General features: G+C 47.5%; 1 protein-coding gene across 2 annotated transcripts in view; it reads left to right on the top strand.

The window, feature by feature from the left end:
* The window catches only part of LOC119464461 (uncharacterized), a 67,027-nt gene that overhangs the window by 12,694 nt on the left and 34,904 nt on the right, over positions 1 to 19,429 (top strand). For both annotated transcript variants that reach the window (XM_037725451.2, XM_049656498.1), the window contains exon 2: positions 3,550 to 3,707. In XM_037725451.2, coding sequence (XP_037581379.1) covers positions 3,550 to 3,707 — 158 coding nt within the window. The remainder of the gene's footprint in view (positions 1 to 3,549; positions 3,708 to 19,429) is intronic.

Below are 19,429 nucleotides of genomic sequence, written 5' to 3' on the forward strand. Positions count from 1 at the left end.
AGGTGCAGAAAGCGCATGAACGCCCCCCGGAATGGTTGTCGAGGTTAGAACCCTTGACAAAATTCTGAGAATTTTGATGTGATTGCAACATGCTGGTTGGTAAACGTTACATATGCTTTCCACATGCTCGTTCTTTGAACTCGGGGGGTTGATAAATGAGTTAATTTTGCAAATGAGACAATAAAGAAAAAAAGTATAGCCTAGTGGTTACGACGCTCGCCTTGGGAACGTGGGTACGCTGGTTCGAATACCGCCTCAGTAAGAAAGTTTCTTTAATTTCTTGATAGTTGAATGATACGAACCACTAATTACGGCTGGCTTAAACAGCTTCGCTCTTAAAAACACAAAGTACTGGAAAGCCAAATCCGCTCGAAATGTCGAGCTGATCCAATGCTGAATCCGCAAATGTGTCCCTAAGTCAAGCTTATTCAAAGCCACAGTCGCTGCGTTAATTACGCATGTAGATGTTTGGTTCCAGTGTTGTTTTGTCGAGAGTCACGAAACACACCGATTATTCTTTGCATGCCGCGATCGAGTGTTCTGTGGGACCCATAATACCTGTCCTTTTTAAGTTGGGATGACATAGCGCCATCTCGAATCTCATACAGCAAACATGAGCAAACCCTCTCGTTAAGCCTACTGCGCTGCCAATCGAGAACGTATATCGAAAACAACGCTCATTTGTCAGCTGTACGCGGCTTTCAAAGTATCATCACAGAAATCTAAAGCAAACATGAGCATTAGTGGGGAACGAATGAGCTGAACAGTGCATGCCGACGACTCGATAGATCCGAAGTGGGCAGCTCTCACTTCGACTGGCGCCGCCATGTTGCCGTACGTAAGGCTCCTCTTTGCGTGCTGTAGCGTTCATCGATAAATCCCGAAAATAGCGTAAGCACTTGAGAGCTCCAGCACCATTTGCGTACAACGCATGTGCAGTGTGGTGCACGCAATGCTAACGCTAACTCTTTGCGTTTGCGGCTTCACGTTATACTAAAGCTGTCTAATACCGCGCTCCCTCAACTCGGGGTCCGCGGCTCTTCGATGACGTTTTGCCTGGGCTTCGAAAGCCCTCACGCTAGAATCGGCATGTAGATGACGAGGGCTTTCCCGATCACGTTCATTCTGGATCAATTTCCATAAAATTTCTTCAAAATTAAATCTGTCCGTTACAGAAGACATTGAACGGCTCATAGCCCCTTAAGCAAAGGCTCATACCCCCGCAAACGCTGGCCTCTCCATTACCAGGACAGAAGATAAGTGAAATTCTAGGCTGGAATGATTAGCGGCAAGGCAGCCAGCTGTGAAAGCACAAGACGACGACGAACGCGGGAACAGTAGCACGAACGCATGCCGACCACCTGCGCATATAAAAAGTTGCAGTGGCTTAGCTCGGCTATGCCAGGATATACGTAGCGTTAGCAAAGGTTCAGCTGATTATTCCTAGCTTTCCTGGTTGTCTAGATTGTCAAGGATTAGCTTGATTGTCATGCATACTGCTGCTCCAATGACACACACGCGGTACGTATTATGTGGCACATATATTCATTCCTCCTACGCTCAACCGCTAATTGCCAGGCAACTACTTCGGGATCCGATGAGTCAAGCTTCTCCGTTCTTCTGCGCTGTTGAGCAGCATTTGCGCTCTCCTTCTCCATGGCTATACCACACTGGCAAACGCCAGTCAGAAGCGCAGCGGCTCCAGCGCAGTGTCAGACGGCGACTGCACAGCGAGCGCGCGCCGCCGCCAGTGCTTCTACCACGGCTACGACGTCACTCCTCTGGAATGCGCAGACCGGCGGCGGTGAGTCGCGCGCGGCGGCGGCGGAGTGCGCGACAGGTGCCGGCTCCAGTGGCTCCGGTGCGCAAGCCGTGTGACATCACTGATCCTTGCGCATGCGCAGCACGGCTCTTGATGTGCCGCGCGAAACGGGCTTGGCTAGGCCAGTGTAGCTAACGCTACAAAACCCCGCCGTTAAAATGAAGCGTATGGTGACCGACAGTGGCTGAACCGGTTAGCGCGGTGCTCTCGCAACCCGGAAGCCGGTGGTTCGAATCCGCAGTTAGACAAATTGCTGAAGTAATACCTTTATACCATAATGTATATTACTGTCGCAGCACGCACTGTGCGACACGTGCAATGCGTGCGACACCTCCGACAGCATGATACGAACCCAGGACCTTTAGTACAGAGGCCTGACATTGAAGCCATTACGCCACGGACGCGCGCACCGACACGCGGCTTAGAACGGCCTTATCAATTTCTCGCGGGCAAGTCAGCGCGTTGAGGGGCCTGGCGCGTTTCAACGCTGCTCGCCAACAGAACGCCGCGTGCGAAGCAAACATGCAACACGGTCGCCGTCACGCAAATGGTGCACCGTTCGCTGCAGCGGACCGTGACTTCATGAAGCAAACATGCAACAGCTTCTGTGAAGTTTCACTTTCGTGTTCTACCAATGCCTATGAAAGAGAGGTCAGCCATAATTTTTCATTGACTCGTTCTCACCCAAAAACAGTACCGCCAACAAACGGCCGCGGCCGCTAAGACAGACCTCAAACGACAACTGGAAAACGGCTTTCTCTTTGAGTTTCCGCGTATAAGAATCATGCTTTCTCGTATATTCGAATTACAATCCGAAGCCATTATCTCGGCAGCTTGTGTGTACATCGTACTTTACGAATTATCTGACGCAATTTACTTTGAGAAATGCAATTATTAAATGACACATTTGCGCTTGACGGAGAGCTTACTAGAATGGGGACGTATGCTACACTTCCGAACACGCGCATGCGGGCGTGACGTACGTGCGCACACAATGTCTCTGTCCTTGATGCGTGTAAGCTCTGCCCGTTGCATGTGTCGCACAGTGTGTGCTGCGACAGTAACCGACATTATGGTATAACAGTTTGTGGTTGTCTAACGTCGCTTGTGGTGGTGCTTGTCTTGTGTCAGCTGTGGTGGTGGTACTTATATAACATGGGTGGTGCTTGTGTAACGTCGGCAACAGCTTCACTGAAAATCCACTGTCACAGAATGCAATGGAGGGGGATTGTTTCTTTTTTAAGTTTGCATTTGTGTCACAGTTGGTTGTACGTTTTTGTTTTCTTTTTGGATTTAATGCTGGAGTTCGTCACTTTCTCAAGACACCACGCATACGATACCCCACACGCATCACAACGTGAACTCTCAATAGCGGAATGTCTCGTAATTCCTGTATCACATCCACTTACAAATAGGCTTGAATAATGCTCTCTAATACGCAGAAAAGTGCCTGAAGAGCGCTGATCTCAATAAATTGGAATCACAATGGCTTTGGCATGACAACAAAAGTACGCTTGATTGTTTTTTTGTTTTCCTTTTTTTGAGAGCCCTCAACAAAAGACTACTTGCCTTGTTCAAAGTGCGGGTAATTACACCTTTCGCATTTCTGAAAGCCGGAGTGTGATATTTACTGTATATTGCAGTTCCTTCATAAGAAACATGAACCTCTATATGATCTTTATCAAAGATTACCGTTCTAATGCTGAGGCCTATTTTTTTCACCCTAGTTCTATAAACCAGGAACAGTAACCTATTTAGTGAAGAGAACTTACAAAGCGAGATTTACTGGCGAGGAGCCGTGGTGCCTTTACAACAAAGTGCTGAAAGTAAGTGGAAACACTCTAGAGATTGACCAAGGATATTCAAATCGTACTCAAAATGTTCGGTGAGTTCATTATATCACAAGTAATTTATGTATTATTTGTGTACGTTTAAAAGGTAGCTTTGGCTCGGGAGCTCTTATCTAAGTGCCTGGGAACGCAGAATTTTTTCATTGAGCTCGATGAGGTTTGCTTCATCTATATCAATTTTTGAAAATAAAATCACACTTTGAAGCAGCTGTTTTATTATAGACGATCATTTGAATGATAAAAATTGATGCTATTAGTAATTATTGCTGCTCTGAGTAATAAAAAAGCGTTGTGCATGTCCTGAATATTTATACTTGGCACACCTTTCGAAATTATTGTTTTTCGAAAGGCGTTTGACGTTGTCCCGCTTAACTTACTTTTGCACAAACTGGCATTTCTTGGCCGCCCCTATTCACTTTACGGTTGGCTTGAAGATTTTTTGTATAAACGGCAGCAAAAAGTAGTTCTGAACGGTGCATCGTCCAGAACGGTCAATGTGCTATCAGGTGTGCCTCAAGGGTCGGTCCTTGGGCCGTTGCTCTTCCTTATTTTTATCAATGGTTTAAGTGATGAGCTTTGTTTCGAATTTCAGAGTGTATGCGGACGATTGCGTTGTGTACCATCCTGTGTCATGTGCCGAACATACGAGTGTGTTGCAATTTTATCTCAAAAAGATTTGTTCCTGGTGTGCAGAATGGAAGATGGATTTGAACGTAGCAAAGTGTTATGTTCAATTTACGAACAAAAAGAAAAAGGTGTCTAGTTCATACTCTCTAAATAATGTTTTAGTGCAATGCGTTGACGAAGTCAATTACGTGGGTGTCACTTTAACTGCTGCATTAGACTGGACATCCCATATTGACATAACAAGCGCTAAAGCTTGCCACCTTTTGCACCTTTTGCTGAGGAACTTCAAGTATGCGCCCAAACCTTTGAAGAAAACTTTGTATCTTACAAATATTAGGCCGGTGTTAGAATACGCTTGTGCAGCATGGGACGCCTTCACAAAAAGTTCTTGAATATAGGTTAGAGTGTGTTCAGAAAAGGGCTGCAAGATTCGTGACAGGCATCTACGACTACGAAATTAGAGGTTCGCAAATCAGGAAAAATCTGGGGTGGAAGTTGCTCTCCACACGCGGAAAACTAATCAGGTTAAAGCTTTCACCCAACATTAACAGCGGTTACATAGGAATCGATAAGAACATATATTTGAAACCACCTCATTACCAGTCTAAGAGATGCGGCAATTCCAAGAAAATAAGGGATTACCAAAGTCGCAATAAGGTATTTAAGATTTCATTCTTTGCGCGAACAATTGCAGAATAGAATTTGCACCCGGATGAGATAGTGTGTGCACGCAATTTTTCATCTGCCATAGAGAATTTTACATAAATCTGTTTTAATCAATATTTCCAGTGTACCGTTTCATGCATTGTGTAACAAATTTTATAATCAGATTTTTTTTGGCATTGGATGTGCTTTCTCTCTAATTATGATGATTGTATATTTATTACCATAACTAATATGATGCTGTTTTTCGCGAAATTAAATCTTTGACCTTTATGTTTGTAATTAACCCCTCTACCATAATGCCCAACTCGAGCGCTGTCGGTATTTGTAATAAATATTGTCCGTGGTATATGTGTGCTTTGCCTGCCCTAAAATGTTACTGTACCAACTAGCTCGGATACAGACCCTAGCCCATTACCAGATTCGCCACTCCCAATAATCAATAAAAGAATAATATTGCTATTTCATAAACTGCACGTAATATTGCAGCTATAGCGGATAATAGTGTGGCGATACATTATCACCACACTATTGTGTTGTGATAAGGCCAAACTGTTGTGGCCCAGAATGGTGCAGCATAGTGCAGGCCACACTATTGTGGCCTTAGTGGGGTTAATAGAACTGGTGAGGCTTGTACAGTACTGACTAACGGCCACGCGTCCTCTGCTACAGAGGTCTTCCAGATAAGAGATAATCCAGGATATCATTTCTAGTCCATAAGGATATAGGCGGGTACCATTGACGAATTCTACACAATTAATGAGACGGTAGCAGTCTTCGTAATAAAGCTGAAATGGAGGTATAGAAAAAAAGGTCGTACAAGCCTACGCCCCAACCTCTAGTCACGAAGATGAAGAAATAGAACAGTTTTATGAAGATGATGAATTAGCAATGAGAAAGGTGCAAACTCAGCTAACGGTAGCCATGGACAACTTCAATGCAAATCTGGGGGAAAGCAGGCTGATGAGCAAGCAATTGGTAACTACGGCATCGGTTCGAGGAACACTGAAGGAGAGATGTTGGTAGAATTCGCGGAAAGGAATACTCTCCGAATAATGAATACCTTCTTCAGGAAGTGCAGCAACAGGAAGTGGCCCTGGAAAAGCCATAATGGAGAAACAAGGAATGAAATAGATTCCATGCTCTCTACCGATCCCAGCATGGTGCAGGATGCAGAAGTGTTAGGTAGGGTAAAGTGCAGTGACCATAGATTAGTGAGGTCTAGTATTTCTCTCAATTTGAAGAGGGAAAGACTAACATTAGTCAAGACAGACCAACCTAGACGCAGTGAGAGTAAAAGCGGACCAATTCAGGCTGGTGCTCGCAAACAAATATGCGGATTTAGAACAGAAAGATGAATATAACATACAGGTAAGAATGAAACCATTACTAGGCTGATCTCAAAAGCAGCATTTGAAATAGGAGATAAGGCACCAAGGCAACGAGCAGGTAAGCTCTCCCGAATAACAAAGGACCTAATAAAGAAACGACAAAGCATGAAAATGTCAAACTCTAGAGATCAGATAGAATTCGCTGAACCGCCGAAACTGATCAACAAGAAGAAAGTAAGGAATGGCCAAAATTATAACGTGGAAAAGATTGAGCAAGCCGTAAAATAAGGACGCAGCATGAAATCAGTGACAAGAAAGCTTGGCATGGGACAAGGCAAGATGTATGCACTGAAAGATAAGCAGGGTAAAATGATGAGCAATTTCGACGACATAGTAAAAGCAGCGGAAGAATTCAATACTGACCTGTACAGTGGCCAGAGCAGCCAAGCTACTTTTATTCGAAGTAGTGATACAGAGGCTTCTTCTATAACTAGCGATGAAGTTAGAAGGGCCTTGAAAGATGTGACCAGGATAAAAGCTGCTGCAGAAGTGGGAATAGCGGTCGACTTAATCAAAGACGGGGGAGATAAAGGGCCGCAAGCTTCTTAAGCAATGCCTCATGCCTTCAAGTGCACCAGCGAAATGGAAGAATGCCAAATTTATACTAATGCATAAGAAGGGAAACGTTAAAAATTGAAAAAATGTAGGCCTATTAGATTGCCAATTAGTATTGTATAAAATATTCACCAAGATAATTTCCAACAGCATCAGGGCAACTCTTTACTTCATTCAACCAAGATAACAGGCTGGCTTCAGAAAGGGATATTCAACAATGGATGTCATGTCAGGTAAATGTCATCATCAGGTAATGGGGAAATCTGCGGAGTACAATCAAGCTCTCTATATTGCTTTCATAGATTATGAAAAGGCATTTCATTCAGTATAGATACCAGCAGTCATAGAGGCATTGCGTAATCAAGGAGTACAGGAGGAGTACGTGAATATCTTGGCAAATATCGACAAGTATTGCACAGCAACTGTGGTTATCCACAAGAAAAGAAGAAAGATACCTATCAAGAAAGGGGTCAGGCAAGGACACACAATCTCTTCAATGCTATTCTAAGCATGCTTCACTGCATGCTTAGAAGTTTTCAAGCTTTTAGTCTGGGAAGGCTTAGGAGTGAGGATCAACGGCGAATACTTCAGCAACCTTCAGTTTGCAGATGAGATTGTCCTATATATTCAGCAATAACGGAGATGAATTGCAGCAAATGATTAAGGACCTTAACCGAGAAAGTGTAAGAATACGGTTGAAGATGAATATGCAGAAGACAAAGATAATGTTCAATAGCCTGGCAAGAGAAAAGAATTCAGGATCGCCAGTAAGCCTCTCTAGTCTGTATAGCAGTACGTTTATCTAGGCCAATTACTCACAGGGGACCCTGATCATGAGAAAGAAATTTACAGAAGAATAAAGTTGGGTTGGATTGCATACGGCAGGCATTGCCAAATCCTGACTGGGAGCTTATCACTGTCGTTGAAAATAAAAGTGTACAATCATTGCATTCTACCGGTGCTAACACATGGGGCAGAAACTTGGAAGTTAACACAGAAGCTCGAGAACAAGTTAAGGACCGCACAAAGAGCGATGGAACGAAAAATGTTAAGTCTAATGTTAACAAACAGGAAAAGAGCGGTGTGGATCAGAGAACATACGCCGATATTATAGTTGACATTAACAGGAAAAAATGGTGCTGGGCAGTTCATGTAATGCGTAGGATGGATAACCGGTGGACCATCAGTGTTACGGAATCGATACCAAGAGAAGGGAAGTGCAGTCGAGGACGTCAGAGAACTAGGTGGGGTGATGAAGTTAGGAAATATGGAGGCGCAAGTTGGAATCAGCTAGCGCAAGACGGGAAAGTGGAGATCACAGGGAGAGGCCTTCCTCCTGCAGTGGACATAAATAGGCTGATGATGATGATGATGAAGTAAACACATCTACAACAGGAACTCATACTATAATGAAACGTTGCGAGGCGAGAAGTGGCAGCGACTTCCGGCGCTGCTCGACGAGTTTCCAGTTCTCTGGTCGAAACCTGCCAAGCCGCCGCCAGAGGCATCGGCTGCAGTCGCGGACACCGCGCGCGTTCGGCGCGAATGCGGGGAAACGTGGACGGCGTCGATTGCTGCTCTGCGCGTTGCCTCGTTGGTGTTGCTACATATTTGCGCTTCTCTCCGTGTGTTCCTACATGCGTAGTTAAGGTAAACCAAGTTAAGACCTAGCAGCAACCAAGTTAATACCTAGCAGTAGCAGCCAGTAAGCTTCTCTGTGCCTAAGCTTTGCGTGACTGAGTGCAAACGTGCCTGATTTTTTACTTGTGTGTTTACCTCGGTAGCCTCTTGAGTTGGCATGGGGGATGGCAAGGTGGATTCTTTATTCTTTCTAGGCAACATGGCGTCGAGAGGAACGACTACTTTAGCCCATTTCAGGATGAAGTGGTAATAAGCGTTCATGAAGCCGAGGAACTGGCGTAACTTTGCCAATTCGGGAAAAAGGAAATCCTTGATGGCGCGAACCTTATCTGGTAGCGACTTAATAGACAGTTTTAGTTTAGCGCGCGCAACGGCCTTGCGCACGCAACGGGCCAGCGGGGGCACGACTGCGCATGCGCTGAACCTGAGAAATGCGTGCGTTTGCGCGCGTATGGGATACGCGCGCTAGTTCTCCGGGCTTGCGTTTCGCTCGCTACAGTCGTTGCGTACCCTACCGGCGGCCCTCTCGCGAGATCTCGCGCTGCCGAGAGCTTAAGCACATGGCGGCGACCGACAGCAAAACAAGCGGGTCAGTGGTCATGGCAGCGAGCAAATCCCGCGTGCATTTCGGTATCGCCCTCGATTTGGAGCTCCTCGCCTATGTGAGGAGCTTAAATCCATTCGCGGACCCTGTGCAGTGGACCGTGATCACTGCAAAGATGCAGGATATCACTGGGATGCCGTTTATTGCCCGGAATGTCCGCAGACGAACGGAGCACCTGCTATCCTATTACGCTTAAAAAAATTAAATTATGGGGTTTTACGTGCCAAAACCAGTTCTGATTATGAGGCACGCCGTAGTGGGGGACTCCGGAAATTTGGACCACCTGGGGTTCTTTAACGTGCACCTAAATCTAAGTACACGGGTGTTTTCGCATTTCGCCCCCATCGAAATGCGGCCGCCGTGGCCGGGATTCGATCCCGCGACCTCGTGCTCAGCAGCCCAACACCATAGCCACTGAGCAACCACGGCGGGTCCTATTACGCTGCGAAGGACATAGTCAACCTGAGAAAGTAAGTTCCGAGTCCGAGTGCGTGAATTTTTGTTCGGCAATTGCTTGTGAATTTGTGCACCACACGATTGTTTGTTTGGTTAGGCGAGCCGCCGGAGCAAAAGGCACAGTGCATCACGGCCGACCACCGTCACTTTTTGAGCACTGCATATTTTGTCGTGGATCAGCAGCAGACGAACAAGTTCACTCAGATTCCGCTTCGTTTCTCACTCAATTGTTGTCGAAACAACGTCGACTCCACTTTGTCCACATCGAGGAGTCCGTTGCGCGAGCGGTATCGCAGCAGCTGGCTTTCACGATCGTGCCTTATGCGGTATTCTATGTCGTCAAGGCTGCATGTCACCTTTCAAAAGCCACGGCTCGCGGGTTGTGAGCATCAGATCGTCTATTTCTTGCCATGAAAGAGTAGCCAAAAGGCGGCGATTCCGCAAGATGCTTGACGGCATTCTCTTCACTTGCTGCTGCTCGCCTGAACACAAAATCGGCACAAACGGCGCGAAAAAGCTTGGCTTGTCTCGTGCCTTGGCTTGTGGCAACCAATGTTGGCTATACGAGTTTATTGCTTAGGCACTAGATGGCGCCAAGTAGCACTCCGAGGCAAGGATGTTGACGCTTAGGCGCACTCCACGTTTCAGATGTTGCGGGCGGTAAACTAATGCTAATGCTGTGGGGGACAGCCTCAACCGTAACGTACGTAGCACGCCGCACATTGCGTACGTACTGTCCAGCGCGCGCTAAACTAAAACTGTCTAATACCGGACGGTTCGACCTGTTCTCCTATGAACTCAAGTTGCTGCTATGCAAGTTGATGCTCTGCAAGTTGCTGCTCTGAAAGTTGACTCTTCATCGCGTTGATCACGACCCCATGGCCTGCAAAACGCGAGAACGGCATTCCAAGATGCTCCACGGGCTCGGCAGGGGACGAACTTGCATCGAGCTGTTCATCCACGTAAGCAAATCCGAAAGGGAGCTCTTGAGTGACCGAGTATATAAACGTTCGGAAAACTGGCTGTCGTTCCCAAAGCCAAAATGCATACGAACAAATTCCAACAAGCCAAACAAGGTGGGTAAGACGGTCCTCGGCATATCGTCTTCCTCGACGGGTAGCTGATGGTAGGCACGTATGAGATCGATCCTCAAGAAGATCGTCGTGCCGTGAAAGGCAACCGTCAAGTCCGGGATGTTTGGGAGAAGATGCCTGTCGGGAACTGTTATTCTGTTTCGCACACGGTAGTCGCCGCAAGGTCACCAGTCCCCGGTTTTCTTAGGAACCATTTCTAATGGAGACGCCCAGCCCCTAGAAGAAGGTCATACGGTACCGACCTTGAGCATGTGTTCAAACTCTGCTCCCGCGATATTTATTTTTTCAAGCGCCAAGCGACATGGACGCAAATGTACGGTGGGGCCACTTATTATGATATCGTCACGTGGTAGTGACGGCGAAGAACGACGCAGTGTAAAAACTGTGAGTTACAAATTCAAGTCCTTACTGGCAAGTTTTGCGCCCAGAAAAACAAGTAATACTCAAGCGCAGCGATAGCGGCGAGCGAAGTCGGCGATCGTCGAAAATCTGATCTGCGGGTCATGCACGTTGGCTTTTATACATGACTCGGCGACGGTTCCAGCCTAATCGCTGGTGCCCGCGTGCATTCCAGAGCACTACACTATATTCGCGTCGCGCACAAAATCCGACCCGACATGGTTCTGCGAGAACATACACAACAGATAGAATCGATGATAGCATTCGAGTATGTTCCAAATTATGACGGCGCGTCTTGCGCTGAACGATAACATTAGGTTGTTAGTGCGTGAAATACAGCCGCCAGAACAAGGATAAATAAGTAAACGTGTCAATATGGTGGCCTACATCGTGTTGTACAAGTTGCGTCCAATCAGTCGGTCGAGTTAGGCTCGGAAATTTTCGAAGCACTGCCTCAGTCGCACAACGAGAGGCACATGACTGGCACAGAGTCACGCTGTCGAGAAGCCGTCGACGCTTCACATCGAGCAGAATGTCATGGCTCGTTAGGAAGTTAGCTCGGATGGTTGAACGGCGAGCGTCGCCAACAATAAATACGCAATGAAAAGCTCGGCGGAAGCCTAAGTTCAGGATGAGCGATGGCTGTGTATAGGCAGGGATTCTTGTGCCGTTAACCGCTTGAAGGTAGGAAGCTGGTGGCTGTTTACGATCCGTGTGCTGTACTGGGACAGTACTGACTTCAGCGCCCATGCCAATCAGGAACTCCTGATCTGTGGCCTGGTCGCGGACGTAGAACAGGCGGCTAGAACCTTTGGCCGGACCACTCGGCCGGATGGTTTTCCTTCTACGACCCGACGCGCAGACATTGGTGCGCAATCCTCTCCGAAATGGCTGTGGTATCAGCATACTCCGGGTGGCGTAGGCGGCCGTGCACAGAATGCAGATGTGCGGCGAGAAATGTGGGTGCGCCGTCGACGATTGTGACAAGGCATAGGGTGCTAGTGTTCTGCGACAGAGACGATGGGCTCAAGGCGGTCGCAGAGGCTTTCAAGCGACGACTTAGTGGCGGAGGAACTCGACGATGACTGGCTGCTCACAGGAATTGGGTCTTGAACGTATGTGAGAGCCGAGACTGATGATTCAGTGACTTCCATCACGTTGTGGGCAAAACAAACCAAAAACATGGTCGGTCAGGCTAACGTTAACGGCAGCACTAAGTACCATCTGTATGCTGGCACTGCGGGAACTCTCGTAGAAGTGCATTGTCTATGTTAGCCGCGCTCGAGCCTAGCAACAAGAACGCAAGTGCCGAAAACGTTCTTCTGTGGATTTTTTCTATGGAGAACAACTGCTGTAGACGAGTGCGGTACGACTGTGTCGTTCGTTGTAGCAGTGCAGTTTGGAGGACGTCATGTACTCCTGAGACCCGGGATGCATTTGGGTGCGCATATTTTGGATAACCTTTCAGATTAATTCAGTAGGGTCATGAAGGTGAAGTGTTACATAATTTTTAATAGCTCTACTAGTTTCAGCTCAACGCGATGTCCAATATCTTGCACACTGGGATTATACTTGGGTTTTTTTACTCAGTGCACATGTAATGACATACCGCAGATATTGCGCTGAAACTCATGAGCAAAAATATTTTAATAACTGGAAAAGTAACATCAATAAAATGGCAGCACTGTTGAAGAGCAGAACATACACAGTGTCACATACCTGCAGTGATTCAAGTTGGTCCACCAGTTGGTTTCGAACCGGGTTCCCTCAGCACAGCAGCCCTATGTTCTACCCATTAGAAGACATGGACGATGCAGTGACCTAAGCTGGCAGGAAAGTGCAGGCATCGCAGGATGGATAACCACAATAACTCCAGTTTGCTACTCAAGATTGCACTGTAAAGGCGCGAACCTTTTCGGAAGAAAGAGTAGGCTTCATCGTCAGGGACGGACAAGCTGATGATGATGATGATGATTTCTTAATCGAGCCTTGAGACAGACACAATGTGTCAGCTAGTTTTTAGATTTTCTTTCCTTTTTCCTCTCTCGTGCCCATGCACTACAATCCGCGTGACAAGAGTGCTCCTGCGCACCTCTTTCTCGTTGGCGTCTATGCGCTGCCCTGTGTAGCAGACAACGCTACCACAACACTCGAAACAGGCATTGGACATTGAAAGCTCAATGTTCGAAGTGTTCCCTTCGGTAATTATTCACAAAATCGCGTCAGCCTTCTCATCAGACACGCGACGTCGGTAACCTACAGAAAAAAAAGGAGACGCGATTTCGTCCAGGAGCCTCCAAATACCAACAGTACTCGTGTGCTGTTCATAGCAAGACCATCGCAAAAGCGCCGTTAAGATAAGCGGGTTGAGTCCCATCGTCCAACGTAATGAACATGCAAAATAAAAGGAAGCGTACATAAAATTAAGTGCGTGAAGAGCTTAAAGTTCGTATTCTGCGCCTCCGCTATTGTGTTCACTTTAATACAGGGGCGGATCCAGGTTTTTTCTGAGGGGGGGGTCAGCTTCTGTCAATGATGATGATGATGATAGTAGCCTTTCTCATTTACCGAAATTCACCGTTTCTACTCACGATAAACCCGCGTTTTACACGGATAGAGCAACACCTGTAGCCCGCCGTTGTGGCTCAGTCAGGTCAGGCGTTGCGCTGCTGAGCACGAGATCGTGGGATCGAATCCCGGCCGCAGCGGCCGCATTTCGATGGAGGCGAAATCCAAAAACGCCCGTGTGCATGCGTTGTAGTGCACGTTAAAGAACCCCAGGTGGTCAAAATTAATCCGGAGCCTTCCACTACGGCGTGCCTCATAATCAGAACTGGTTTTGCTCGTAAAACCCCAGAAAGAGGAAGAAGCTCTATAGCGAAGCCAGGTATCGGTTTCTCCGAGCTTATAGGAAGAGGACGTTGCCCAATACAGGCATGTGCTTGGCGGCTGTGCCTGATAATACAGGGTGTTCAAAACTAAGCTTTATGGTTTTCTTAAAATTAGGCACTGGGAGGCACGCGAAGACCACCTGTGCAAATAAGTTATGTGGCCAGGGGGGCTCAAAGTGAGATGATAATTATCGCTATGAGCCGCCCAATTAACTAAAATTGAACAATTAGTTTTTATCGACTGCAGTAAGTGGGTATGTTTTTATTGAAAACTTAGAGGCAGTCGCTCCAAACCGCGGTATTAGCGGTGGAGAAATTTTCCCGAACGAGCGGGCTGAAGTGCGCACCCGAAAAATCCGAGGTCATCCGGATACACGCGAAAGGCTACAAATCCAGAGGGTCGATTAACATTGTGGTTGAGGGCCAAATGGTCCGAGAGGTACCTACGATGCGAGTCCTGGGTTTGTGGCTTCAGAGCGACGGGAGAGCAGCACAGACGCTCAAAACCATCAAATCCGCAACCCACAACACAGCCCAAATGATACGTCGAGTGACGTATCGAAAGGCGGGAATGCGAGAAATTGGTACCCTAAGGCTCGTACAGGCCTTAGTGATTAGTCGAATCACATATGGCTTGCCCTACCAAATCCTGAACAGGGAAGAGGAGAGGCAGGCCAACACGATAATTCGAACGGCTTTCAAGAGGGCTCTGGGCTGCCTAAATCTAGCTCCACGGAGCGCACGCTAGCTTTGGGAGTACACAATACTTTAGACGAACTGAGGCAGGCCACTCTGATGCGACAGAGGGAGCGTCTCAGCTTCACAAAAACTGGTAGGGCAATATTGGCACGACTTAATATCCCAGCATACCCCATGTATCTCACCGAAGAGACCGTACCTCTCCCTCCTTCGGTGAGATCCAAGATTACAGTAGCTCCAATTCCCAAGAATATGCATCCCGAGTACAACAAGGAAAGGCGCAAAGCGCGCGCGCACAACATATTCAATCGATGTACTCCAATAACGCTAGGTACAATACGTACTACACGGACGCAGCTGCGTATGCAGAAGCTACCGGGCAGCGCTACCAAAGGAGGTACGCCCTGGCAGTCGTGAACGCAATCAGCCAGCAGCAAATTACCGCGTCGACCACGGCGGGCTCCCCCACCTCGGCTGAAATGTTAGCAGTGGCGATCGCGATCGCTCACGCGGAGCGTTCGGAAAGGGACTCGGTCATGGTCACAGACTCTCGGGAAATATGTTGCATGTTTCTTAAGGGGCACGTGACTGCGGCTAGCCTCACGATAATCCCCAAATCGTTCAACCACCGCCATCGCCTACTCTGGTGCCCGGGACATGCGGGGGTACAGGGGAACGAACAGGCTAACGCCTTAGCTCGAGCATCTGATAACCGAGCGATGACGTCCTCTTCGAACCCCAACCCCTCACACTTTCCCTCACAAAATCCCATCAATTTAAATGTCAAAGTCATCCTTGCTCATCAACGCGGAGTCCGCCGAAAATACCCGCCGTGTTGTCAGACTAAACGCCACACCCAACAGCCAGGTGACATCAGGGAGGAGCTTTGCCCCGATCCTGACTCTCTTGCATGCGTAATCATGCGAACGACAATTAAAATTTGGAGTTGGATATCTCGGTGAATAGACATGTAGAAGAATTTTTCCAAGTGAAACTGTGTAGAAACACGACTGCTTCTAACTTTTGAATACAAACATACACGCTTACTGCAGTCAATAAAAAGTTAATTACTCAATTGTAGTTCATTCGGCTGCTGACAGCGACAATTATCATCTCACTTTGTGTCCCCCTAGCCACATAACTTATTTGCGCAGGTGGTCTTCACATGCCTCCCAGTGCCTAAATTTAAGAAAACCATAAAGCTTAATTTTGAACACCCGGTATATCTATCCTCTATTGCTTCTTAAAATAAAGTTTGGGATGATCTGTCGCAGGTTAGTTATAAATGCGTAAGCACGGGTCCGTCTTTGGAGTTCTGTTGGGGCACCTTGATTTCCTTAAGAAAATTCTTTGTGTTCGGCTGAGACACCTTCGTTTGCTTTGGAGGACGCTCCGCTCAAACGCGGCAACCACTACGCTGGTTGTTTACGATATGCAAATCACCGCGTATGAAGACTCACGACGCCACCTAAAAGAGAACGATGTGGCGTAGAAGCCGATAGCGCGAGCCAGCGTCTTCATGTTTTGTTTCCCACGCGACGTCATCCTTTTACACAAGGCGCGCATCTGCTACCGTTTCTCTAACCACGCGACGCCATCCTAGGCCCGCGCGCTGGCGTTGCCGCTGACGTCACGCTCCCCCACTTCGCAGCCGCTGCTCGAGGCTTCGCCCCGCTCCGCGAGAATGCCCACTCAGATAAACGGATCCGGCGGCTTTGAGCCTCCTGTGCTTAATGTACGACAATAAAACTGCGAAGTTACAATGAAAACTTGTAGCGTACGAACGGTACGGTGCTCGTACTGGATATTGTCAACGTGTAACTGTGCTCACAATGAGTGCTGCAGTTAAAGAAAAGTTGCCTATGCGTAGTTCTTAGTTTAGCTGTTAGTTGTTATTATTTATATATGAAAACTTCAGCGAGAGATCTCTTCCATTAAGCAGGTTGGTCGTGGAATCGATCATAGCCAATGAGGCAACCGACGACACCCCAAATGGGTAACTAAGTTGATCAGGCGCGAAGGTGCTCGCGCGGACATCGGCGTGCTTGGCAAAAGGGACGTCCCCTCGTTCATTCGACGCCACTGACGGGACGAGTAAGGCACGGCCGGCACCAGGAGGTCCAAGGTGTTCATGAGAAAAAATAACTACGGCAACTTCGCGACACCACACTCCTAAGGAATACAACTAAGCTTGTGAGCGAGCTAGTTTACTTTTAGGTGGCTGATACCACTGGTACTCGCGAAAAATAATTTTGAAGAGTTCTGGTGGCCATATTTTTTTGCGACAGGGCCATCAGCCCTGTCGCGTTTGAGCGGAGCGTCCTCCAAAGCAAACGAAGGTGTCTCAGCCGAACACAAGAATTTTCTTAAGGAAATCAAGGTGTCCCAACAGAACTCCAAAGACGGACCCGGGCAGGTCAGCGAGGGGGCGATGCAGAAATCTGAGGGGGGGGTCAGGACATCCGGACATCCCCCCTGGATCCGCGCCTGTAATATATCATCAAAGATGTGCCCTGAAAGTAGGCAGAAATACGAGAAACAGTACTTGCTTCTCCAGCAGGTGCCATGAAACGCCGCGCCACCGCATGCCGCCATTCTGGAACTGTTATGGCGGGAATTTGAGCGATGTATTTCTATCAGTGCGGCATACATGGCAGCAGCTGGTGTCCAATACATTGAACAGCAGAATTTCAAGAGGATGGATGCCTTGGCATATTAGTACTGTCTCATTACTTAGTGCCCAATATACTAGATAAATCCCCATAGCGGGGTCTCAGGAGAATTTGGCATAGTGGAAAGCGGCGCAGACAAGGTGTCGTTAAGCTCGGCTAAGGCAGCTGGGAACAGCGCGGAGACGACCAAGTGGTACTTGCGCAGCTGGGTGCGAATACCGGCGATGGAAAAGTGGTATTCCGCTAGGGAGGAAGCAGGGTTCCGGACTCTGGACCCAAACTACCGGCAATCGAACAGTGGCAAAGCCAACTTCCATGTGGGTCATTGTGACCTGGGCCATCTTTGGGTTGTCATGACTGCTCGGTCGGCATGGCCCCACAAAAACGTAGAGGAAACGTACGACCCGCGTCGCCACACTGTGGGGCCAGACACGGAGCGGAGCGTAGAGAAGGGACGTCAGGCCCAAACAAAAATTAGAATTATTATGACTACGTCATGTGGGGCCCGGAGTGCCGGCCAACCCAGCGCTCGCACATGCAGCGCGAGCCTGCGCGTCTGTGCTGCTAAGGCGATTGCGTTACCTTGGCCGAGAGAGAGAGAGAGAGAAACAACTTTAAGTGGTACAGCCGCTAGACGTTCATTGAAGAGAGGCACACAATCAAATCGCACATACCCATCCAGGGACCCAGCTTGGCATCAAAGAGGTTCCTTGAAGGACAGCACAGACCGAGTGGCACATACCCAGTACTCCAAATCGGCGTCAAAGCGTTTCTTCGAACAGCGGTACCCATGTCGGCGTGAAATAGATCCGATGATTGGTTTCGAACCCTGTTATCTCAGCACAGCAGCCCGATACGCTTCAATTCCACCAAAAACTGCCCATTGTTCTAGGCAGACGGAAAAAACGGTTAGACATGTCACATATTCTTACTTACATACATACATACATACATACATACATACATACATACATACATACATACATACATACATACATACATACATACATAGCTCCTGGACTATTCGTGAAGTACTCTAAGAATGCGAACGCATTAAAATGAGCGTGAGAGACAAGCCCTGTTGCCGCATGTCACGTTTTGCAGCGTTCGCACGCACCGGCGCGCCAATCATTTCGAGGCCATGCGCAGGCTTCACGGCGCCCGTGCTCGATGGCGCCGAGGAGTGTTCTTGGGAAACTGCGAAAGAGGAGTGCCCCCACAATACACGCATCATACATAACTCGTTTCAACGGTGGCAATACGCTGTGTCACTATATTGGTTCCGTGCTAAAAGCATTACTGTCGAGAGTCATCGTGAGATAGGTTGCTCCTATTTGTTTTCATAATGCAGGGGCTTTTATTAGCGCGCAGATAACCTAATTACGTACGAAATGGAAAGTTAAGAAATGCTGAATTAGACCTTTTCTAGAACACTCTGCAACATTCTCATTGGAAGTTTTGCTTTATCGTGAATACTTGGGAAGTTGGTAGACAAGCCCAAAAATTGTGACATTAAGCATAATAGAAATACAGTGTGCCTTGCGAAATAGCAAACAGGCATGCGATCACGTCGTCGTAGAGTGCTTAGGCGTACGTATATTGAATCAGGCGTGATGTTTGCTGGAAAACGCTGTAAAATAGGACTAGAAAAGATATTTGAGGCTTCTCTTATTACACAAAATGTTCAGTGATGCAACGAGATAAGGAAAACGAGTGTTGAATTTCAAGTTTGCACTGGTAGACCCTCCTCCATTAGCATTTATAAGAAAGTGTCTCTTCGGCCCCGAAACGGGGTTAACAGTTATTCACTGTTTCTTGACGCTTTTTTAGCTTTGAACATTTTGTACGTCAATTAAAGAAAAAAAGATCTTTTATGAGTCGGACCCCAGCCGCGTAAGAGCAGGCTTTATCAGCAAAATGCAGATGAAGTGACAGGAGGCGTAGTGCTTGTTTATTATTGCGACAGGGGCACGAAGAAAGAAAATTCTGATGACGGCACAGAATAAGATTAGGGGTGTGGAAATTAGCGGCAAAGCGCCGGCGGGAAAAAAGGTAGAGGAAGAAA

This window comes from Dermacentor silvarum, chromosome 9 (genome assembly GCF_013339745.2).
Source record: "Dermacentor silvarum isolate Dsil-2018 chromosome 9, BIME_Dsil_1.4, whole genome shotgun sequence".
Classification (NCBI taxonomy): domain Eukaryota; kingdom Metazoa; phylum Arthropoda; class Arachnida; order Ixodida; family Ixodidae; genus Dermacentor; species Dermacentor silvarum.